Raw genomic sequence first — 21,139 nt, 5'->3', positions numbered from 1 at the left:
GCGATTATAAGTCATGCTTAGCATTATTGAAACAGTAAACCTCTTGGGTAATTTTTATTTCTTCAGGAGGGAAAATGGTTAATCTCGTAAAAGGCACCCAGTGAAGTCTATCTCATTTATCTGGTGACCTCTAGAGTTGTACATGAGTGTCAGAATCCCTTTAAATAGCAGAGTTGTTCTCTCAGAGCCTTTTGTTCTCTTTTGGTCTCAGTAAGTCAGTAACCGTAGGATTAGAGCACAAAGGCTGGTTAGAACTTAAGTGCACTCCTATATGTCTAATAATGATATTTTTTTGTGTTTTAGAGACATTCTAAAGCCATTTCAAAGGTTTTGCAAAACACTTGTGTAGTTCATATTCTTGTTAAATTGGATTAGTCAAAAACAGTTACTTTGTCTGTATATGTTAATGGATTTATCACTCTGTATATTTGTCTCCCTGCAGCATAATATGAGATGCAATTATACCAAAACCCTACAATATTGTTGGAACGTTCTGTCTCTGTGAAATTGTTGCTGTGGGCTCAGGATTATTGCCCAATTCCCAAGTGGCAGACTCAAAATACAGTAAGAGTTATAAGGGTAATTGCAAAGCCAACCACTTGGAAAACAAGTACTGTATTGGTACCCAGCACACAGCCTATCACAGTCCAAAAGCTCAGGAGAAAATGTTCAATTAAAGTACAGCCCCCGTGGAAAGAATATAAATATAAACTTCAGTTCAGGAGTCCTATTACCCCCTTTTTTACCTGTTTTACGTGCTTACTTTTTCCTTTCCTCATTTTGCTCTTACACAAATATGTATGAGTCAGTGTTCAACATGTGCGCATGCATATTCATATGTTCCTTTGATGTCTCATTTGCAGGTCTGTGTTAACACCCACATTTGAAAGATATGGCCATATACTGTATCTCATTTATGCATAACTACTGTATGTGACAATTTGCAGGTAGGTTATTCAGTGAGGAACTATAACCTGTTTTCAGTGTCAGTGTGCAGTTTATAGAAGTGAAATTTCCTAAAAATATATCAGTAGCATAAATTATTTTATGTAGGAACAGCTTGATCTTGCAGCTGTTTCTGATTTGTTTGTCTGCCTCAGGTTTGTTGGTTATGAAGAAATTCACAAGTAAACAAGAAACTATTCCTATTTAGGCCTAAATAAAACAACATTCAAACTCAGAAGTTTGCAATAATATGTCATTTGACTGACAATTACACATTAATAGCTTACGAAGTAACATAAATCCCCACATCTATAATCATTATGGATTCAGTCCCGATCATTCAATGAACCTTTTATTTTTGCAACAGGACATCAACATCTCAGTACAGAAACCTGCTGTTCTGAGTGGAGTTATTCCCACAAGCCTGTGGGAGTTTCCTAGGGCTGTGAGTGCTTCTGCAATTTCATTAGCAGATTTACTTTGCATTGGGAGCATTGAATGAAATCCTTAACTGATTTTGATGTAAAAACCCAAACCCAGAGGGCACTCTGGAGGGAATCACTGTAAATGCTAATGTGTAAATGAGCACAGCGGACATATTTTGAACTCGGATTTCACACTCTGCCAAGAATGTTGCTTGATTCATTGTGCCAACACTTACGCAAGATCTTGTATTCAATTTAAGCGTAATTTAGTGCTGAAATATTTACAATATTATCATGCCAACAAGTCTTCCGTCAAATTAAAATTTGGATCATGTTAGAAATGTATTACATGAAGCTGTGAATCCACTTTTTTGTTGCGTTTGCTTCTATCCTTTTGCCCGTCTAAACTGTTCACTTTCCTCCGAAGAGGGATCCCAACAGCGCTTTCACTTTTTTTCTGTATCCCCATGTTTCAAAACTGGCATAACATCACAGGTCTTTGTGGTGCTACATGCAACCATGGCCGATGTGGCTGGGATTTTACCCCAAGCAGATAAAGAAACTGAAGAGGTCAGAGGTCTCCCAGACTTGCAGGAAAATAGACATTTGCTGTGTCATTGTTGTAATAATCAGGACAACCCAACAGAGCACAAAATGTAATCATAGATACAAGAGAGAATGGGTGAAAAGTAGTTATTATCCAAAGTTGCACAGGCTAGGTGGCATTTAAGAACTGCAGAATAAAAGTAAAGGTTTTCCTGACCTTTCTACTTTCCAGAAGAGTTGCCATGTACCTGCTGCACTCAGCTGAAAACTCCAATGCACTGAAGAGTTTGACAAGTATGAATTCTGCCTCAAATGCCCCTCTTTCTTTGTCTTCCTTCATTCTATTCTTTAATTTCTTCCTCTCATTCTCGTTGGTGCAATGGTTGAGCTAATTAACTAACTTGAATCTAACTGACCAATTTCTTACGTAGTCAGTCTCCCGTTGACTGCCTCCCACACACAGCGGCTCAAACAAGGAGCTAGACTTATACAATGTGGGTATTACTGTCTCAGTGATATCCCCTGTGAAGCTCATCTAGGTTCATGTCCAGATAAAAAGTCTGTCAGAGTAATTTGTTCTCCACGTAATTACCTATATTCTCCTAACAATTTATTTCACTGATCAGGTTTGTCCCATTTATTTAATTTACAACCCACACTGGCTCAAACACCCACATAATTTTAACAGTCTCCTGTTGTTCTTTATAACGCACATAGATAGGGTATGAAAAGAGGATATGGTGACTTCCTTTGTTGTATGCATTATGTTTAATTATTTCCAATTAAAGTGGACCTGATTTTAAAGCCTTTGGAGAATACTGTCATAATATTTAATTGAAACATCTTCATAAGTGGCACTTGAGACTTTTCTATTACAGCTGATTTCTCAAAAGCTTTACATAATATTCTTAATATATTTTATATTATCTTTGTACAGTAAGATGAATATTACTATAAATGTGCAGAAATACAAAACAAACTATTAAGTGAACAAAGAATCCATTGAAGGAATGGAGTGGAGAATCATTTGAGTATTAAACAAAGTGCGACACAAACACTGAAAGATGCTGCAGATACATATTAATCACAATTTATACTATGCTCCCTCAGCTTAGAGAGTACCAGTGAAGCATGCCAAGCCTGATGAGAGACGCCTCAGAGGGGAAGGGTTATAGTAGTGCTGTGGGGCTTCAGGGTATGTGGCAGGGGGGATAGATGGATGAAGAGGAGGTAGTCTACTGTCCAGGATGCCCTGTAGAATCTCCTCCAGATCCTCCTTTCAAGCAGGCCTTTTCAGCCCTCTATTCAAAAAGCAGTAATTGCATCATTTTTCAAGCCCCTTGCCTCTGTCTGACTGTGAGGCTGGCCCCATTAATCAAACTAATGGAGAAGTAAGTGATTTCAAAATATAGGCTTTGATCATGCACCTTCTATCCTCTTCCACAACTCCGCCTTCTCCTCAGCTTTGGGAACCCCTCTCCTCCCACCCTCTCGCATCTTTCTTTTTCCACATACTGTACGGAAAGAGCTGTGTGGGAGAAAAATGTATTTTCATACTGTATTATGTCCTTTTAGGCTGCTGTTAATGTACATAAGAGCTTTGATTTTGCACATTCTGGCAGTGCTGTGGCTCTCCAGCTTGATTACAGTTGATTTCCAGTATAGCAGAGCACCAAACTGTGTATATGAGGTTGTAGGAAACGGTCACTCTAAAATCATTGTGGCCTATTAACGGGCAGTATGTCCCAAAGAATCACAGTTCAGACACATTTATTGATCTTGATGAGATAGATTAAATTAAAGTGCTCCTCAGGTGTATTGAAAAGCTTGCCAGCTATAAAGCAGCAAAACCATTACTTGAGGCCACTGCTAGAGCATGCTGGCAAATTAGATTCCTTCCAAGCAAGGCATAAACCACTGCTCAGAGAAAAACTCTTTATATATCTGATACAACCACGTGGTCTTGGGGGAATCCAAAAAAGCAAGCACAAATGCTTTATTTACTACATATTTGACTAATTTATTGTCTGTACAACTGCAGCCCAATCAGACTTTGCTCTAATTGCCTCAGAGGGTTGGTTGTTTACTAGGAATTATTGTCCATAAAGCCTCCATAAAAGTACTTTACGGCCCTGAACAAGTATCATACAAGCTAATACACATGTTCTCCTCAGCCCATTGTTATAAACACAATGCTGACTAAGCAAACAGTACCAAAAACATTTCATAACAGTATCTCTCAATATTATTAGTAGATGTAGTTAGCAAAGTGTGATTGCCGCCTCCTCCACCACTCTTTTTCTCTGCAGACTCCCTGGCTGGCAGAGCTGTTTGGAATTAGCATTATGTCAAAACCTAAACTTTCACACTCCCACTCTCCATAACACCTCTTCTTTCCCATGGTGTTCTGAGAAGACATGTCACACCCTGTGCTAGAATAATTACAATGAGATTCTAGTTCATCTTTGGCCCAGCTTACCTCCCACATTGACCTCTATGCTCCCTTTTTTTATCTCTTTCTTTTTTATTTGCCTGCCCACTTATCTTGCTTACTTACACCTAATCAGGAGGAGTTTGGTGCATACAGCCTGTCTACTACCTGTAAGCCAATTTCTCAGAAGAGAGAAACAGCATCAGCACAGACCCATCAGGCACATTGCAGTGATTTATAAAGGAGCTATATTCAGTGGTGTTTTTTACGAGAAATAAAAGCATTAACACCATGTACCTGATGTACCTTTTTGTCATTTGTTATGGCCTGTATCTTTTTTTTCTTTTTAGTCCCAGCCTGTGTTCTCCTGGCTTTTCATTTTCAAATATCCCTGTTTATTCCCTTGAATATTAGAAACTGTGGGAGCTCACACATTTAAAAAGACTGTCACATGCCTAAATGTTTCAACCAACCTTTTAGTAAGTAAAGTAAGTAAGTAAATTTATTGTATAAAGGGACATTTAAACAGTATACAAACTGACCAAAGTGCTGGTACAGTGGATGACTAAAAAAGGCAAATAATACAGAAAACACCATTGGTAAATTAATAAAAAAGACAAATAAAACAGAAAAAGACAATTGGGACCAATAGTCAATAATTCTAATAAAACATGAAATAAGAAAAAACCTTCACATATTGGGGCACACACACCGAAATGTACATTAGGCATGAGCAGGAGTACAGGGTTACGTGGGACCAGGGGAAGGCCAGCCCCTGGAGTAAAAGTGGAGTTTTAGCCTTGGATTGTAAGGGCAGAAAGTGGAGGGGCAGATTAAATATCCAGGCGGGGAGCTGGTCCACAGAGGTGGGAGCAGCAACAGCAAAAGCTCTTCCCCCCTCTGTTTGAGCCGTGAGCGCGGCCGGTACATCGCAAAAGCCCTTTATTTGAGGATCTGCAGGGACCTTTGAAACACATAGGGCTGTCTAAGGTCAGGGCGATGTATATTGTGACTGTATATGACTATATTTACTCAAGGATTGAGCATCTGTTTGTTACGTATATTTACTTAGCGTAGGTTGAGATTCAATGTTATTTTTTAGGTATCTTACTCACACCCATCTAACGTATCAACAAGGAGCTGCAACAGTGCAGCCTTAGAGGTCACATACCACGCAGCAGGCGGGCAATGCTTAATGGGTACCACAAAAAGATGGATGTTGGAGGAGGCTGTGTCTTAAAATGGCGACAACACATTTGTTAACCCTTGGCATGTAGGAGCAGGCCCGAGCACTGTGATTTCACACAGCAGTGTGCAGTCAAGGTGCGTATGCGTACGACAGGTGGCCAACCTGTCTTATTTTCAAGCACCTGGACTCCAAAGGGCAGTCATTGTTCTGAAGTCTCACCTCACTGTTGCATCATGCCCAAGGTCCTCTTGTTCTCTTGGCGCAGCGCGCGATCGGGTTAGCACGTCTTCTGCTGTGTTTGTCTGTCGACAGTGGACCGTCATTTCGTGGAGGAATTAATAATGTGTGTGACCCACAGACGAGTGATGGGTTTACTGGATAAGAAACTACATGGCTCCTGGGTTAGCAAGGGAATTGCTTATCATTATTATTGACTACCAAGGCGAATTTTGATTTTCAGGAGGTTGGGGTGGGGGACACAAGTATTTTTGAACTAAAACTCTTTCAGTGTCGGACTGGTGTCTTTCGATGAGTAGTTGCTTCTAGTGTTTCTATTGACTGCTTTTAGAGTTTACGCTCCGTGTCCGTTTTTGGTCTTGCTGAGTTGTAAAAGCCATGTAGCAAAACATTCATCACCCAACTGATGAGGAGGATCTTGAATGTGGATATGCTGCTTTACTTGGGAAAGCCAGTGGAAGGCGTGTTGCAGGGATGGTTGTAACGCATTTTTTAAGTGAACTTACACTTGACTCTAAAGAGCAGTCTCTTAATGTCCACCTTCTTTTGGTAGAACATCCTGGGCCTGGCGCCTATTACCAAGAACCACATTCACACACACGTACGCACGCACGCACGCACGATTGGACACCAGATATCAACGTTGAATGTACAATGAACCCTCTGGATATGTACAATCCTTCTAGGTGACGGGAACCAGGCAAGAACAAACGCCCGAATTACAGTGGCAGATTATGAGACTTCGGGCAATAGCAGAGGTGTGCAAGAAGATGGAGTTGGACAGCGGGCGACGGCCAATTCATCACAAGTGGAATTCCGGCAGAGCCAATCGAGGGCTTGTGGGCGGGTCTAAAACTAAGGGGAAACACTCCAGCTTTGAGCGGCGTTTCCGCTTGGCCTAGTGCTTGATCGGCTCTGTTTATATAGCGTTACATGGTGGTTTTTGGACGGTAAACTGCAGGGGACCAAAACGGACTTTTGAAAAAGTGCAGTCCCCTGTGCCCCCCCCACCAAATTTCGTCCGTGATTACTACTATTATTTTCATTATATGCTGTGTGGTTCTGTTAATGTGCTACAGATTTCAAATGATGCACCATTGTGCTGTGATGGCAGTGTGTTTTTCCCTATGCAGATTTTCCCGTCTGCTACAGGGGGTTAAAGCAGAAGGGGCGAACAAGCTCATTACTCTGATCTTATATACTATGACTGCAACAAAAATGCATTCCAACTGAAATATGTAAAACCCGAAGCATTAATGCTTAGTGCAAAAAATCGCAAGTACAGTGATTTTGCTAGGTATACGCCCTGCATCTTTGACGCATTCAGTTCCAAAAGGACACAGTAAAGTCACTATCGATGCATCCTGGGGAAAGATTTTTACTGATTGTTTATAATTAATATTAATTAATAATTTTGTTTAGATTATTAACCTAATGTATTTGCATTTGTTTAAGTTCTGTTCAGTGTGAGAGTGTGTACTGTTTTCTCTGTCTCTTTGCTCAGCTCTTTGTGTGTTTCACTAAGGGCGGGGACGGAACGGAGCAGAGACACAGGTGTCGATACTGGTTACAAACAGGCTCAGTAGTGAACACCACGTTAACATGCTGACAGATTCTGTGTTTTTGTGTTTTTAGCTGAGCTAGGCCAGAGACAGATTGGTGATACTGTTTTTTTCCCTTATTGTTCTCCATTTAAAAAATAGCCTTTTAAATACTACATTGGCTGTCAGCAATAGGTCATATGGTACCATATGGTACCACACTGGCATTGTGTACTCCCATTAACTTGGCATGCAATTAACACACCAGTCATAATTTGTTTTAATGAAAACTCAACTCCTGGCATTTGCTCCTGGCATTCTTCACCACTGTTTTGGAAGAAGGAAGTAATGGGAGGCCAACCAGCTTTAACAGAGACATATTTTCTTTTTGAATAAGTGCTGTGTGGTGGATCTAATTTATGCTGATGTGAAGAGTGTTTCACGTGGATTTTGAAAAGTAACTGATATTTTGTCATGTTTACATTGGCTTGTAAGCAAAAACAACTTAAATTTGAGAACAGAGTACGGTGTGGTGGTAGGTGGTAGAGTGAGGATGTTTAACAAGGAAAGATGTGGACCTTTTCACTTTCAGTTTCATTTACAACCGGATAAGTACTCAAAACAATCTCACCTAGGCCAAAAAGCAGAAATATGCCATTTAAACAATGAATGTACATTACTTTGTTTGTAGTTGATCAAATAAAAGGTGGGAAGACTTTTAAAATATGACTCCTTTAACTATTTGTTTGTTCAGGTCCAAATGTTCTATAATATTGTAATTCATTTTCAACCTACATTAAACATAAACATAATTATTACCATGTAACATCAAACACAAGTTTAACACTACAATTTGTTGCCCACTTAGGGCTGCACAATCATTCGAAATATTGTAATAAGTGCATCATGCAAATTGCAGAGAGCAAGAGCTGTAATTTTTTTAATAAAGGTAAAATGTGTGACAAAGCAGCATTATAATGAAGTACTGTAGAGCTGCAGACGTGCCCTGATCTACAAATCTTGTTCTCTAGATTTAAGAAAGCATGTTTGTTTGCTACAGACCCCAAAAGTTTCACATCATTCATGATTTTCATGTTTTTGTATAGTGAAAATTTGAATTCTGATGCAAAAATGATCATTCTCACATAATCCTAAACCGCAATTGCAATATCTTTAAAAATAATCGCAATATGATGTTTTTAACCATATTGTGCTGCCCTAGACCAACCTGTGGGTCCTGGGGACTGACAGTACTGAAACAACATCACTGAATGTAGGCCTGAAATTTATATAAAACTGAAGTATGTACTAAAGATAACCATAACTATCATAATGATCAAGACAACCATCCAGAGTTAGACAATATCTCCACTTAGAGTTCAAACCCCTGTAATTTTCAGTCTGTATTTAAGGCTGTCTATCAAGGGTATTTTTAACAGTGGGTAATAATAACATGTTATCAGTACCTTTCATATATATATACCCTCATTTTCATATACATATACTATACATGATTTTCTCTTTAGCAATGCAAACTGGAATTAAACCTGGTAAAATCATAAAATGAACCAAAAACAATATTCTATCTTAGTTTTGATGTAACAATATTTGTTTTAAATGACAAAACAATTACAACTATGCTCCAGCCATAAGTTAAAGGTTTAAATCAAGCTATAAAAAGAGGCTGAATTTTCTAGAGTTAACTTAATTTCAGTGGCAGTGTAAAAAAATGTGAGATGACAATAAAAACCTTTTTGCACCAACAGAAGCTTGTAGCTTGTGACTTTAAAAGTTGATTATTTTGAAAATATTACTAATCCTTTTACTATTTTGTATATCTTTGCAAGTTGCAAACCATATGGTCTCTTGAAAAGTTGTTTTCAGAAGCATTTTCTCTCTGTACTTTGGAAGAAATTGCAGTACTCCACTTCCCTGGGGCAGACAACTGCAATTAAGTGGACATATTAATACCAATCATTTAAAAATATCTGAACTAAAAGGAGAAAAAGTAGAGAAAGAGAATTAAACGGTGTAGATGATGTGCCGCAGAATCTTGCCTGACACCACATCCAGACTAAGCTGTCAAAACTTGTTTTTTGTTTTTTTTCTCACCTCACCTTTGTTTTCACTCTCCTTCCCTAAAAGTCTCCTGTGAGTAGTGACTTTGAGGCAGTTTCGGCAGTATGAGAGTGTGATTGTGTGCCCTCGAGCAGAGATTACAGCAGTGTGTGGCTTTACTCTTCCGTGAATGTGTCTGGTTGTTCTTTACTTGATACCTCCTTATAGGCAATGTGAGAAACAAGTCCGCGCCACATGAAAAGACTGAGAGGCCTTTGGAGCCGTCAGTGTCATGTAAGGACACTGCATTGTAGTTCTAGTGGTCTTTAGTGAGAAGGGATATATAACTATACTGTAAAACTATAGGACCTTTGTGTAACTGCCATAGCATGTAATCAAAGCGGTTTATTTCTGGCTGTACAAAATGGAGCAATCAGCTTTTAAGTAAAACAAAACAGATGAAAGTGTCACTCGCTTCTGTTTACTCAAGACGCTCTACACAAAACTGTTACAAGAAGTTTGAATAAAAGAACTGAGAGATTTCTGTTTGTGCCCATTTTGTAAGTAGCTACCTGACCTGCCCTGAATGCAACACTGACTAAAGGGACAGATTAATTATTAATATGCCTCCAAATAAAAATCACTTACCTCTCTCTTAAGATGTTTTTTTCGGGTGTTAAGTTCAGTGTTAAAGGAAAGTTCTGCGATTCATTATTCGAAGCTAATGGCCTCTGAATTGTATGAAGTACATTTATGGAAAACAATTGCTGTATTTCACTCACCTGAAATTACTCCACTAATGTTAGATAACGGCGGCATTCATTATTAACTTACACTGGAATAGCATTCTTTAGTTTATCTCTTGCTCTGCTTGGATCCAGTTCCAAGAATTACAGATTAAAATTTTTACGTATACGATTTTGCTTGTCAACTTTTATTTGAGTATTGCAGCTTACTGTTCTTGTTCTGCATTATCTGCCAGTGTTTGTCAACTAGAGAGATCTCACTCTCTAGCCTTGATCATTCACACCAAACACCAAAAGACCAAAGAGCATCAAAGAGTTCCTTCAGTCCTGTGTAAATGTTAAAAAACCAAAACCAAAAACTGGTCTTAAAGATGTCGGGAAAGATCTCAGTCACATTTGCATGTTTCAAAAAATACAATCTTCAAGCAGTGTGCAGTTCTTGTGTGTAATATTTCCTTCTCCTGTTAAAATATCATTCTTAATGCACAATGCTACCTTTGTTTGTGTTATGTAAATAAGCTTGTGTCTTACAGTGTGTTGCCTTTTACAGTACATTGACTATAAATATATATACGTATGCTTGTGTTGTAACTGTAGTCCCAGATGAACAAAATAACTTTTGGTGAGGTAATCAGTTTCTTCTGTGTTAATTATCTTGGTTTATTACATCCATCAGCTGTGCAATAAAAATTCAATTGCAAATGTCATCAAAGATCCACAACATAAATTTCCCCCAGGTGCAGGGGTTTGGTTATGTTAAGAGCTTCCCCAAGGGCACCCTGCAGGAACGCAAAGTAATTTGTCTTCCGCTAGGATGTATTGTTTAAGAAGTGTGCTTTGGTGGCTTGTTAAAATGCTAAGTTAGAATTTTCCTATAAACTCGCTCTGTACAACACTTGTTCACAATGCCACACTTGTTGAATTTCTTTATTGTTGTACTTTTAAATATATATTGATTGTTATCCGGACCATCAAATGGCATAGTCACAGTATTTGTGGCAAACTGGCCAAAAAAATTTCAGGGCTTGAGATTAATGCGTACAACATTGTGTAGCTATGAACTAAACCCTAATCAATCAACTTGTCTGTGTTAGGTAGTCTGGCAGTAATAGTGTTTACATTTAAGCCAGACTAATTCATTATGATTTAATTTTTTTGTAGTAAACAGAATGACTTAATGGTTTTTTTTGTCTCAAAAAGGATGAAGAATTTTAGCTGCATTATGCAAAGAGAACAAAAAGGTAAACTTTGAATAATATAAATATTTTATAGTTGAAGAGAAATAACTTTAAATAGCAATGCAGTGATGTGACTGGAGCTGTTCATTTATTTACACCCCCTCTCAGGTCTTTCTAAAGTACTTGTTGGTGTGTTGGGTTACCTCCATGCTGAGGCCATGTCCACGCACTGTTTGAAAAATAGCAACTGTTATAAACCCTCCCCCTGAAGGTTCTTACAGCCTGACTGAATGGCTGCACTCAGGAGGCTCTTCAGCCTGCTACGGTATTCATAAAATGTCACACCTAGTTTTAATCCTGTTAGTGACTCTCAAAAAACCCCTCACAACATCCCAGCTCACAATATGCGCAACAGTCAATAGAAGGAATATGTCACAGAGACAGGTAAAGAATAGACACCACATACTTTTACTGAATATGCCAACAATATTACAGCTGAATACTTCATCTGGTACTGAAACAACGTTTTTTATTTTTAAAAAAGTGTTTTAACCAATCTTTTTGAACAGCTACTTTTCTGAATTTATGTTCAAGTTATTGCAAACAAAGTAACAAAATGTATCTTTCTCTTCCTAACAAGAAACGTTGTATTGCAGCCATGGCACAGTGCTAAGGTTCCTCTAATTTTAGCGTCAGGCTAATGTGCCTACTGGTGAGTCTCCTTGTGGGGGCATTAGCTATTCCACTCATGGCAATAGAGTAAGCCTGAGGGAAGCTTGCATGCAGAGAGAAGGTAGCAGCCTTAGTACCCTGGCAGATGGGATTCATGATTTGTTTTAATGTGACACACGTGTGCCATCTACTTAGGAGGGCCACCTGGTCTTGTATACTGACAGTGGAAGGTCAGAAGCGATCTGTTCAGGTGCTGGATTATCACTAAAGATTGCAGTTCACTACCCAGTCTGGCTTTTCTTTTTGTTTCATTAGTTGCTGTATCTTTTGAGCTTCAATCATGAGGTGATGGTAATGAATCCAGACTCCAAATTAACCCATACATGTATGGTTTAAATGGGCATATTTACACGTGTGCTTGTGTACAAGATATGCCCGTGTGTGTCTGTACACACGTCTAAAGGGGTACTGAGGGTAGTTGGCACCTTTGTCTTCAATTCTGTGTCAACGGAGCAGATTAAGTGGTCTGAAGGTGTGTTTCCACAGCAACAGTGGCAAGGCTGGGTTCAGAGGGACTATCGTGAATCTTTTATGACAGACCTCATTACTCTTTACTGGCTTTTGTGAGATCCTCAGAACAAAAGAACACGGAAGGTGTTATAGCTACCCAAACCTTTTCATTGTCCACCATCGTCAAATTATGGCCAAATACCAAAACTCTGAAAGGCACACGCTTCAAACCAACAGAAGCCTTTGGTGGCTTTGCACCCGGGCCTGACTGAATCTAAAACAATGATGCATTTTCATGAATAGGAACAAAATCTGTTGTCATGAATTGTAATAATACAATACACTGTAATTGGACAAGTTCAATTCATCCACAACAGTTTTGTTTTTCTTTTGTTATTCTTTTTATTACATGTTAGACCAAAATAAATCACTTATTTCCTCAATTGTTATTTAATATGCTGAATCGGAAATGGCCTGGAAAATTCTGTTTTCTGACACACAAATAATAGTAAACACGGGCAGTGACACTGGATAACTTTTTACCCACTTTTTTAGTTTCAGCTCACATATGTTGCTGACTGAAGATTGTATACATCAGTCTCATCCTTCTCAACTTATATGTATTTTCAGTAATGTTGTTTGGGTGCATGTCTGCGTAAATAAAACAGCACTTGGTTTTGGGAACTTGGCTGAGTTATGGCCATTTAGAATTAGTATTACTGCTAACTCTTTCCTCTGCTCCTCCTGGTAATTACTGAGTAGCGATGCTTAATGTGTCACTTGCATATTTTTGGTTACAAATTTTTTTAAAACTGCAAATGCAATGTAACAATTCATTAATCACTGTAAATGATAGTGTTGATAATTAGTTTTAATGTGAGAACGTTGTGGATGTCCTGGAGCAGGTATGTGATAGGTGAGATTGATTAATCTTTACTGCCCTTGTAGATTCAGATACTGTAGATGAGTAGACTCAGATAGATGGGTAGGTAGATAGGCAGACTGATACATACAGAGATTCAGATATATACATTGAGATTGATTGAATGAAACTAAAAATGCATTTCTAATGAGTAAATCTAGCAAATCTTCGTGGATTTTAAGGTAATCTATACTTTAAGCATCAAATGTGCCATTTTGTACAACCAAATTAGTTGTAAGTATAATTCAGTGAACAGCACAACTACTGAGTGAACAAATAAATGTGTTTATTTTTCCAGCTGGGAGGAAGGGTTCTTATTCTTTCCACATGGACTTGTTTTGAAGACACATTGAATTTAGATCATTATCTAAACTGTAAGCTGCAGGGTGGGGATTTGCTTCACTTGCAATATCTGCAGCAAATGAGAACATTGTGATCATTACACAACAACATTTATATATGGCAGTGTGTTTCCATGAACAAAGCATTTTATCATTTTCTTTTATTTTTTTTACCAGATTAAATTTGCAAGTATCAGTGCAGCTCAAGTGACAATGTCACAGCTGTAATACATATAGTAGATGTTATAATGCGCAGCTATTGTAACTTGTTATTATCACAGAATAATTTTATTTAGCAATTCAAGTACAATTTGGCCCAACTTGTGATTTCACTGCAGTTTTATTCACTGGTTGATTAATCAAGGGTTTATTACTAATACATGGATACAAAGAGATGTAGGGATGTCTCTTTTCTGTCTGTTGTTAGCCCTGATCTGACTCATTTATTATTGAGTATCTGCCGATACCGAGTCCTGATCCAATACTTTTCCTAGATAACACAGTTACAAGTACATCAAAGTTATTAAAATCAATCCAATGTGTATGTTGACAACTGAATAGCTCTGCCATGCAAGAACAGTAATTGCCTGCATTGTTTATGTTTATTATTTTTTTTACAAATTATGAAAGTATAAAATAACAAACCCTCTCTGTAATAGTTTTGGCCTCATCACTGTGTAGGGGGAGTTCCTCTCCCCAGTGTGTTTCAGTGCAGAGTTACCTGAATGAACTGTTTTCTGTTGAGTGTTTATTTTACTCGTCTGTTCATCTTTTACATGGATTACATTAGTGAATTACTCTTATGGGTTTTTTTACTCTCGGGGCTTTTGTTGCACTTGCAGTGGTGTGGTGGGTGTGTTTGTGTCGTCTCTCTCCACCTGTGGTTTTCATTCCCCTCCCGTGGTGGAGGAGCAACAAAGCGGAGTTGGAGAACTGATGACGGCTGCACTTGTTGCGTTGCTGTGTATGAAAGCTACGTGAGGAAAAAGCATCTCTGTGACAACTGAGGTATAACGTATCAGATTGGGTCAACATAGCCAATACATAACAGTTAAAAAATGCCTTAATCGGCTCCAATATGAATCTCTGTGATCGGATTGGGGCATCCCCAAAGAGCTGTATTTGTTGTTTAACCTAACCTCATTGATGGGATGGACAAAATAACATTTACATTATAACCTCGATGAAATTGGGATTTATTGCAGGCCTCTTGGATTAGAGTACTGTATTAGCTTTTGCTTGGTGTACCTAATAGACTGGCAACTGAGTATACAATGCACAATGGCTTTGCTTTCAAACATTTAAAACATGTTTTGTATGGTAGCAAATAATTGTATTGAATAAGTCTACACTGAGCATGCTCATCTTTTCAAATTCTGGAGATTTATCTTCAGTCGTCTGAGGCTTGCCTAAACCTCCCCCCACCTATTTTCACATCCTTCTAACTACAATTCCTTTCAATCCCTTTTCAGCTGTCACGGTTTTAAATTGGAGTTGGCAATCTCTGGCTGTCTTTGTGGCATTGCTACTGTATAAGAACATGCCTGGGGTACTTTGCCTCTCTGATTGGAGATCTTACTGTCGCCAGGCTTTGGCTGTATGAACAGTATAGAATATTCCTCAGATGTCACTCCAGGCTCTCGTCTATGCATCCTTCTCCAAAACCACATTGCTCTCCAGAGTTTCACTGTTACATCATCTCCTGAAGTGAATGGAAAGAAAGAATACACATAAAGCCAAAAATTACTCTGTCTGGATGTTGATAACATTTAAGGTCTCAAATGGATTTTTAGGCTTTGGTGTGATAAATGTTAAGCAAAGGGGAAAACCCTGGCTTAGTTCAACTGAAATAGGACTATGGGCGATTAGAAAAGGGCTGATTAGGCAAAATAATGTGGGAATTGTACAGAGACACAAGGGGCTTTTGTATTTAAGAGAAGCAAATTTTAAATCCTGATTAGCAACTCCCTAAAGAACTGTAAGCACGGTATGTTTTGTGATATCTCTGAGATCACAGCATCCAGGCTTTGTTCATTTTAAATCTTATTTCACATTTTGAACTATGGCGAATTCATAATTAGAGGTGAAACAAAACAAGCTTTGAATGTTAATTTATTATATTAATTAATTGTTCTGTTAACTTGACTATATATTTATTCCTTTGAAATTCAAAGCAGTAGTTGTTCTTACGTTTTACTTTCTTAGACTGATGTTGGAGAAAATGAAAACGGTGGCCAGAGATTGACCTCGCACTGATCACCTATAAATTCAGCAGTCTTCAGTTTGTTAGAGCAGCTCTCAAACATTTCAGTATTATGCACAGTGTGTTACATTCATACAGCAGCGAGGTTAAGCAGCAGCTCACAAACATAATTTATCTTAATAAGGCTTTATTTCTAGAGTGTCTAAAGTTGTCACTGTTATGTTGTGCTGTGAACTGGGGCTGAACCTCTCAAGTGGTGAGTTCTGTTGTGCCCAGAGCTTCAACAAAACATTGCATCCCAGCTGGTGCACATTAACTAACCCACACTACAGTACTTGACTTTGTTTTTACCATCATGGCATCTGACAGATTTTATCTGGAACAATGAATGTAGCTCAAGGAGCTGTCGTCTCTCTTGAATGTCAAGGTTATTCTTCAAGGCAGACAATAGTTCTCATTGTCAGGTTTTATTTAGGACTGGAGAGACATTATCATAATTTGAATTAATGGCTTACTCACACATGAAAGGATTTAGCTGATATTTTCCATTCATACAGATTACAGGAACCCCTTAATGGTCTTTTGCTTTTAACCTAAAGGTTCACTGTGAATCGTTGTGTCTGTGAGGTCATAGTTTCACATGCAGTATTTGACTGATAAAATAATGTGTCAAGTTATTTCCCTTGTCAAAGCAAACAGTAATATTGTGTTATTCAGGGATGTAAATTATCCATGTGAAAAATCTGCTTTACCCCATTTACAAAAAGATGATATTTTATCATGGCCACTTCCACTGAAATAGTGAATAGAGTAATAAAATAATGTTTACATTTGATACATTTAAAAAGAAACTAACTGTATGTGCTTCTGCTTTTTCTTTTTACTCTCATTTTGCCTTAAGTGGTCCCTACAACTCTGAGCACTGTAGCCTTCATTTTTCTCCAAATCCTTGCTTTTTTCCACACCTTGCACACAAGTAAGCACACGCATGCACAGGCCCAGGGTTGTGTAACACATTAGTGAAATATTACCTTTATCTCTACTTTTATAATATTTTAAATGTCACTTGCAGTACAATAAATGCCCATATTAACAATATTAACTACAGGACCAACATTGTATATAAATAGATCCAACCCTTGATAGAAGTACACATGATCATTATTTTTCATTTTAGGCCCATGTAGTTAGGTGTGCATCGTGGACAATGTGGATCTAATGGACCATGTGTATTCTGATAGCTGGAATGGAAGAGCACACTGTGCATCAACTATGAGTCTCTTTATGGACAAGTTTGAAATGTGGTACTTTTCCTGTGCTATAAAGATATTGATCGAATTTGTACACTGATCTCTAATTCAAATTAAGAGCTGAATATGATTTACAATAAATATTGCTCAGAATTCTTGTTGTCAAACACAAAAGCACACATTTAGACACATTAGAAGAGCTGATCAACTTTCTTTGGTGAGGACTGAAGGATAGTCCCTGTGACTTTTACTACATAAATCTTCAACAGGTCTAGTCTAGCATCTGTCTGGTGTTATATAGCATCCATTGATAGTGTTGGCCTATCCATCTGAATTTCAGGGCAATTTTTGAAGGCATATGGCCCCACTCTTTAATTTTAAGCATGAGACGTGGCATTTCAACCATGGAGGTAAATATTGCTCTTGCATTGGTATGGTCGTCTTGCAGTTTGATGAGCTCAATCTGGAATGAGAGGAGCATTAAAATCAAATCATGACTCTTCCAAGGTTAGAAGATCGATTGGCAGCTTTTGGTGCTGTGCTCTGCGCCGGCTATTATTGATGAGCATGGTGTTGTTGAGTAAAAATGCAGCAGGGTTCCGTCTGTTATATGTTGAGACATCAGTCTTCATTGGTTTGTGTGAAACAGATTTATTTAGACACTAATGATAGCAATTTGCAGGAGAGAGCATGCATTGAGACATTAAGCATGACAGATGTCAAATGTGTGCACTCTCATGACAGGTGGAGGAAGTCCATAATGAGATGGACCGTTTACGATAATTTCAATGGGGGTTATTTTCACCTGTGCTGAGAGGTTTTAGGTCATTCAGTACATTTTCCTGCACTTCAGTAACCAGATTACTGCCGTGACCTGATTTCTTAAACATCATGCACACAATAAACCCTGTTTCTGTAATTGGGGTGGAGAAACCTGATTTTCTCCTGGAAAAAGCATCTCCTGGATTTTTTTGCTGTACAATTGCCTGACAAAGATCACTGTGCAGAGCGGCAGGGTTGAAATGAGAGAATATTACGCAAGGTTCATCCCTGTATTCATGTCTGACTAAAAACAGAAACTAAAATTCAAACAGTAGAAGCAGAGTATGAATTCTTGGAGAAGAGAAAAAGAGGTCAAAACTTTATTGTCAGATCAACATTTCATCATCATCTTCAGATTGGTGAAGGCCAGTAGCCGAAACCCAGTAGGCTCACAAGTATTGCTGGAGAAATTTCGTTGCCTATATAGAAAAGCTGTGCATTCACCAAAGAGCCTGTCCTTACAGTAAATAGGTATGGTTCCAAAATAAATACTAAAATCGTGACCACATTTTATTTAGATATGGTAACAAATTTTGATAGCTGTGATAGATAAACTGTTGGCCATTGGCACATATGTCAGTCTATCTGAGCCTTAACACCTAATTTGTTATTTTCTCAAGCCATTAGTACTTTAGTTATTCTCAGATCTGACCCTCTAGTGCCACAGACAGATTTATATCCTGGTTTCACATTCAAAATCTATTTTATAAGGTAAGGTGAAATCCGTATGGCTAATGAAGTGAATCTCATAGTAGTGGGCATTTGTACTCAGGCTTCTTTCTCACGTCCAAAGTAAAAATATTCAGCTTGTATACAGCAGGTCTGTTCATTGCATAATTTATAATCGCTGGTTTGTCCAATATGCTCCAGGCAGTGTGATTTTGATGCATCCCATGATGTTTTTTTTCTCAGACCAGGATTGATTGAGGTCTTGATTTACAAATTAAGCTCCAGAGATACCCAAGGAGGGACTGGCTTGGACAATTGTAAGATCACAAAGAATTTCACGCAAGGTTCTTAAAATGTCCTTCTCTCTTTGTCTGTTCCCTCTTTTTTTTTCTTTTTATCACTGCAGGCTGTGGAAACCAACCTGGCATCCAAGGACAGTCACTGGGTCTATGCCAACGAGGTGAGGCCAAACACAAACACACTTATATGCACCCGAGTGAATTTAGACCTTAGTGTCAGTTTCTCTCTGTCAACACAGACAGAGTCTTGTATTCTGCCAAGGCTCACACAAATACATGAAAACCTATAGCACTGTCACTCTGTGCTAGTTCATATTCACTTAGATTAGCAGCACATCATTTGTTTTTATTATACCTGGGCTGCTTGAGGGACTGGGCCTTTATTTGATATTGTATAATTGCCCTCCCTTTAACTGTTGATGTTAAGTGTGTCTTTTCCTCTCTGTACTCGTACGTGTGTGTCTGACATTGACCTAAATGGTCTCCTAAAGTGGCTGTAACAGCACAAAATGCAGGTGCACTTTGTGAATACAGAACAGTGGACTCTGTCTTTAGCTTTAATGCCTCAGTGCTGCATTTCCATTGATTCAAAGTGATTTGAAGATGGGGGGGTGTGGGATTGGGCCGATACTAAAAGCAGTGGATGAAAGACGTTAGATAAAATGTTGTTCCCAGTTGATTTACCTGGCATATTAGCATTGCTGTGGCTAATAGATGCTTTCCATCTAACACACACGCATACGTCAATGTCCATGTATTTTATTGAAATGCCACCTGCTCAGTTCATCTGAACCTCTGTTCAACAGCTAAAACATGTCACATATTGATCCATAATAAAAATCCATAGAGCATGATTAATGCATGTATGAAGCCCAGATAGCTATGTGCAACATTCACAGATATATTGAGATACTGGAGCAAAAGCATAGAGAAGATACAGAAGTTGAAAACACATATTGGCCACAGCACATACCAAATATGAAATAGGTGTCATTTATGCTTTAGTTCATAGTGCAACATTTCAGTAGCTTGAACATTGATTTACAAAAGTTAATGAGGCTCAATATGTTGAAAACCTTCTGCTATCTGGTAGCCCATATTACCTAATTTCAGACTATAATGAGCTTTTATAACAATAACTACCTTTTATGTTTTAAATCATGTTCACTGTGCATTTCACTCAGGCATTGATTTATGGCTAATGAGACCTTGAGTTCTTTAAAACTTTTTTGTCTGTGTCTGGCAGCTTAAGTCATATTATTTTGTTTATATCTTGTCTCCAAAAAGGAGATCGGGACTGCAATTCTTAATTTGAAGCCATATTCACACACAAACTCATGTAACCCTTTCACTCAATTACCACAGACCTTCACCAAGACATTAACTTTAATTGCATCGGACTCAGGAAAGTATGAACTAATGGCATGTTAATTTCTATGGCACTCTCATAATGGTTGATGTGATGTGGCTTACTGTAGTTATCTCTCCCTGGTACACATTTAAAGGGAAAGGATGTGCCTGGTTGTAAACTATGAAATACGGTATATCCACATTGTATTTCCTCTCTGCCTTTCTTTCTCACAACATGCAATTTTCATTTTCCTCTCCCCTCTTACTCTTTTGCTTTCTTTCTAAAGAGTTTTTTCCTGGTTCCCTGGTATTTCTTATATTTTTTGTTCATCCTTGCTCATTCTCTTTCTATTCCTCTGCCTTTCATTTCATCACCCAAGATAAACTGACCATGAAACTAACAATCACATTCAAATGAGAATAACACACATGTTTAAAAGGCTAACAAGAAAATTCAGTTACTACTCATTCCGACTATCACAACTTTGGCCTCCAGGATTCTTCTTATGTACGGAAAAAAACAACGTGAAAACTGTGAGCACCTGGTCCACCTTTCACTCGATCCTATTTTTCTCATAGAGCCTTTTAAATTTGTATAATTTTATCCACAAGAGTCCCCGTGTAAATTGCATACAGGCATGTATCTAACTGCAAATGATGTATTCACTATTCTTGCTTATCTCTAAAGGGGCAGGAGATTTAAAGGGATGTACAAAGCTAATTTGTTTCCATTACCCTGTGTCAGGGACCAAACAGTCAAGCAATGAGGAGAACAGGAGTTTGTTGAAAAATAGGGTCTTTTTTT

At 38.2% G+C, this 21,139-nt stretch overlaps 1 protein-coding gene across 1 annotated transcript in view; it reads left to right on the top strand.

Moving 5' to 3' along the window:
* Positions 1–21,139, top strand: part of grid1a (glutamate receptor, ionotropic, delta 1a) — a 220,790-nt gene that overhangs the window by 157,640 nt on the left and 42,011 nt on the right. Inside the window, exon 5 of the mRNA XM_035663666.1 lies at positions 19,092–19,145. Coding sequence (XP_035519559.1) covers positions 19,092–19,145 — 54 coding nt within the window. The remainder of the gene's footprint in view (positions 1–19,091; positions 19,146–21,139) is intronic.

The sequence above is a fragment of the Morone saxatilis genome, unplaced genomic scaffold, assembly GCF_004916995.1.
Source record: "Morone saxatilis isolate NCDOM2014 unplaced genomic scaffold, NCSU_SB_2.0 Contig19, whole genome shotgun sequence".
Lineage (NCBI taxonomy): Eukaryota > Metazoa > Chordata > Actinopteri > Moronidae > Morone > Morone saxatilis.
The sequence above is the reverse complement of the archived record's forward strand: the minus strand, read 5'-3'. Positions and strand labels throughout refer to the sequence as shown.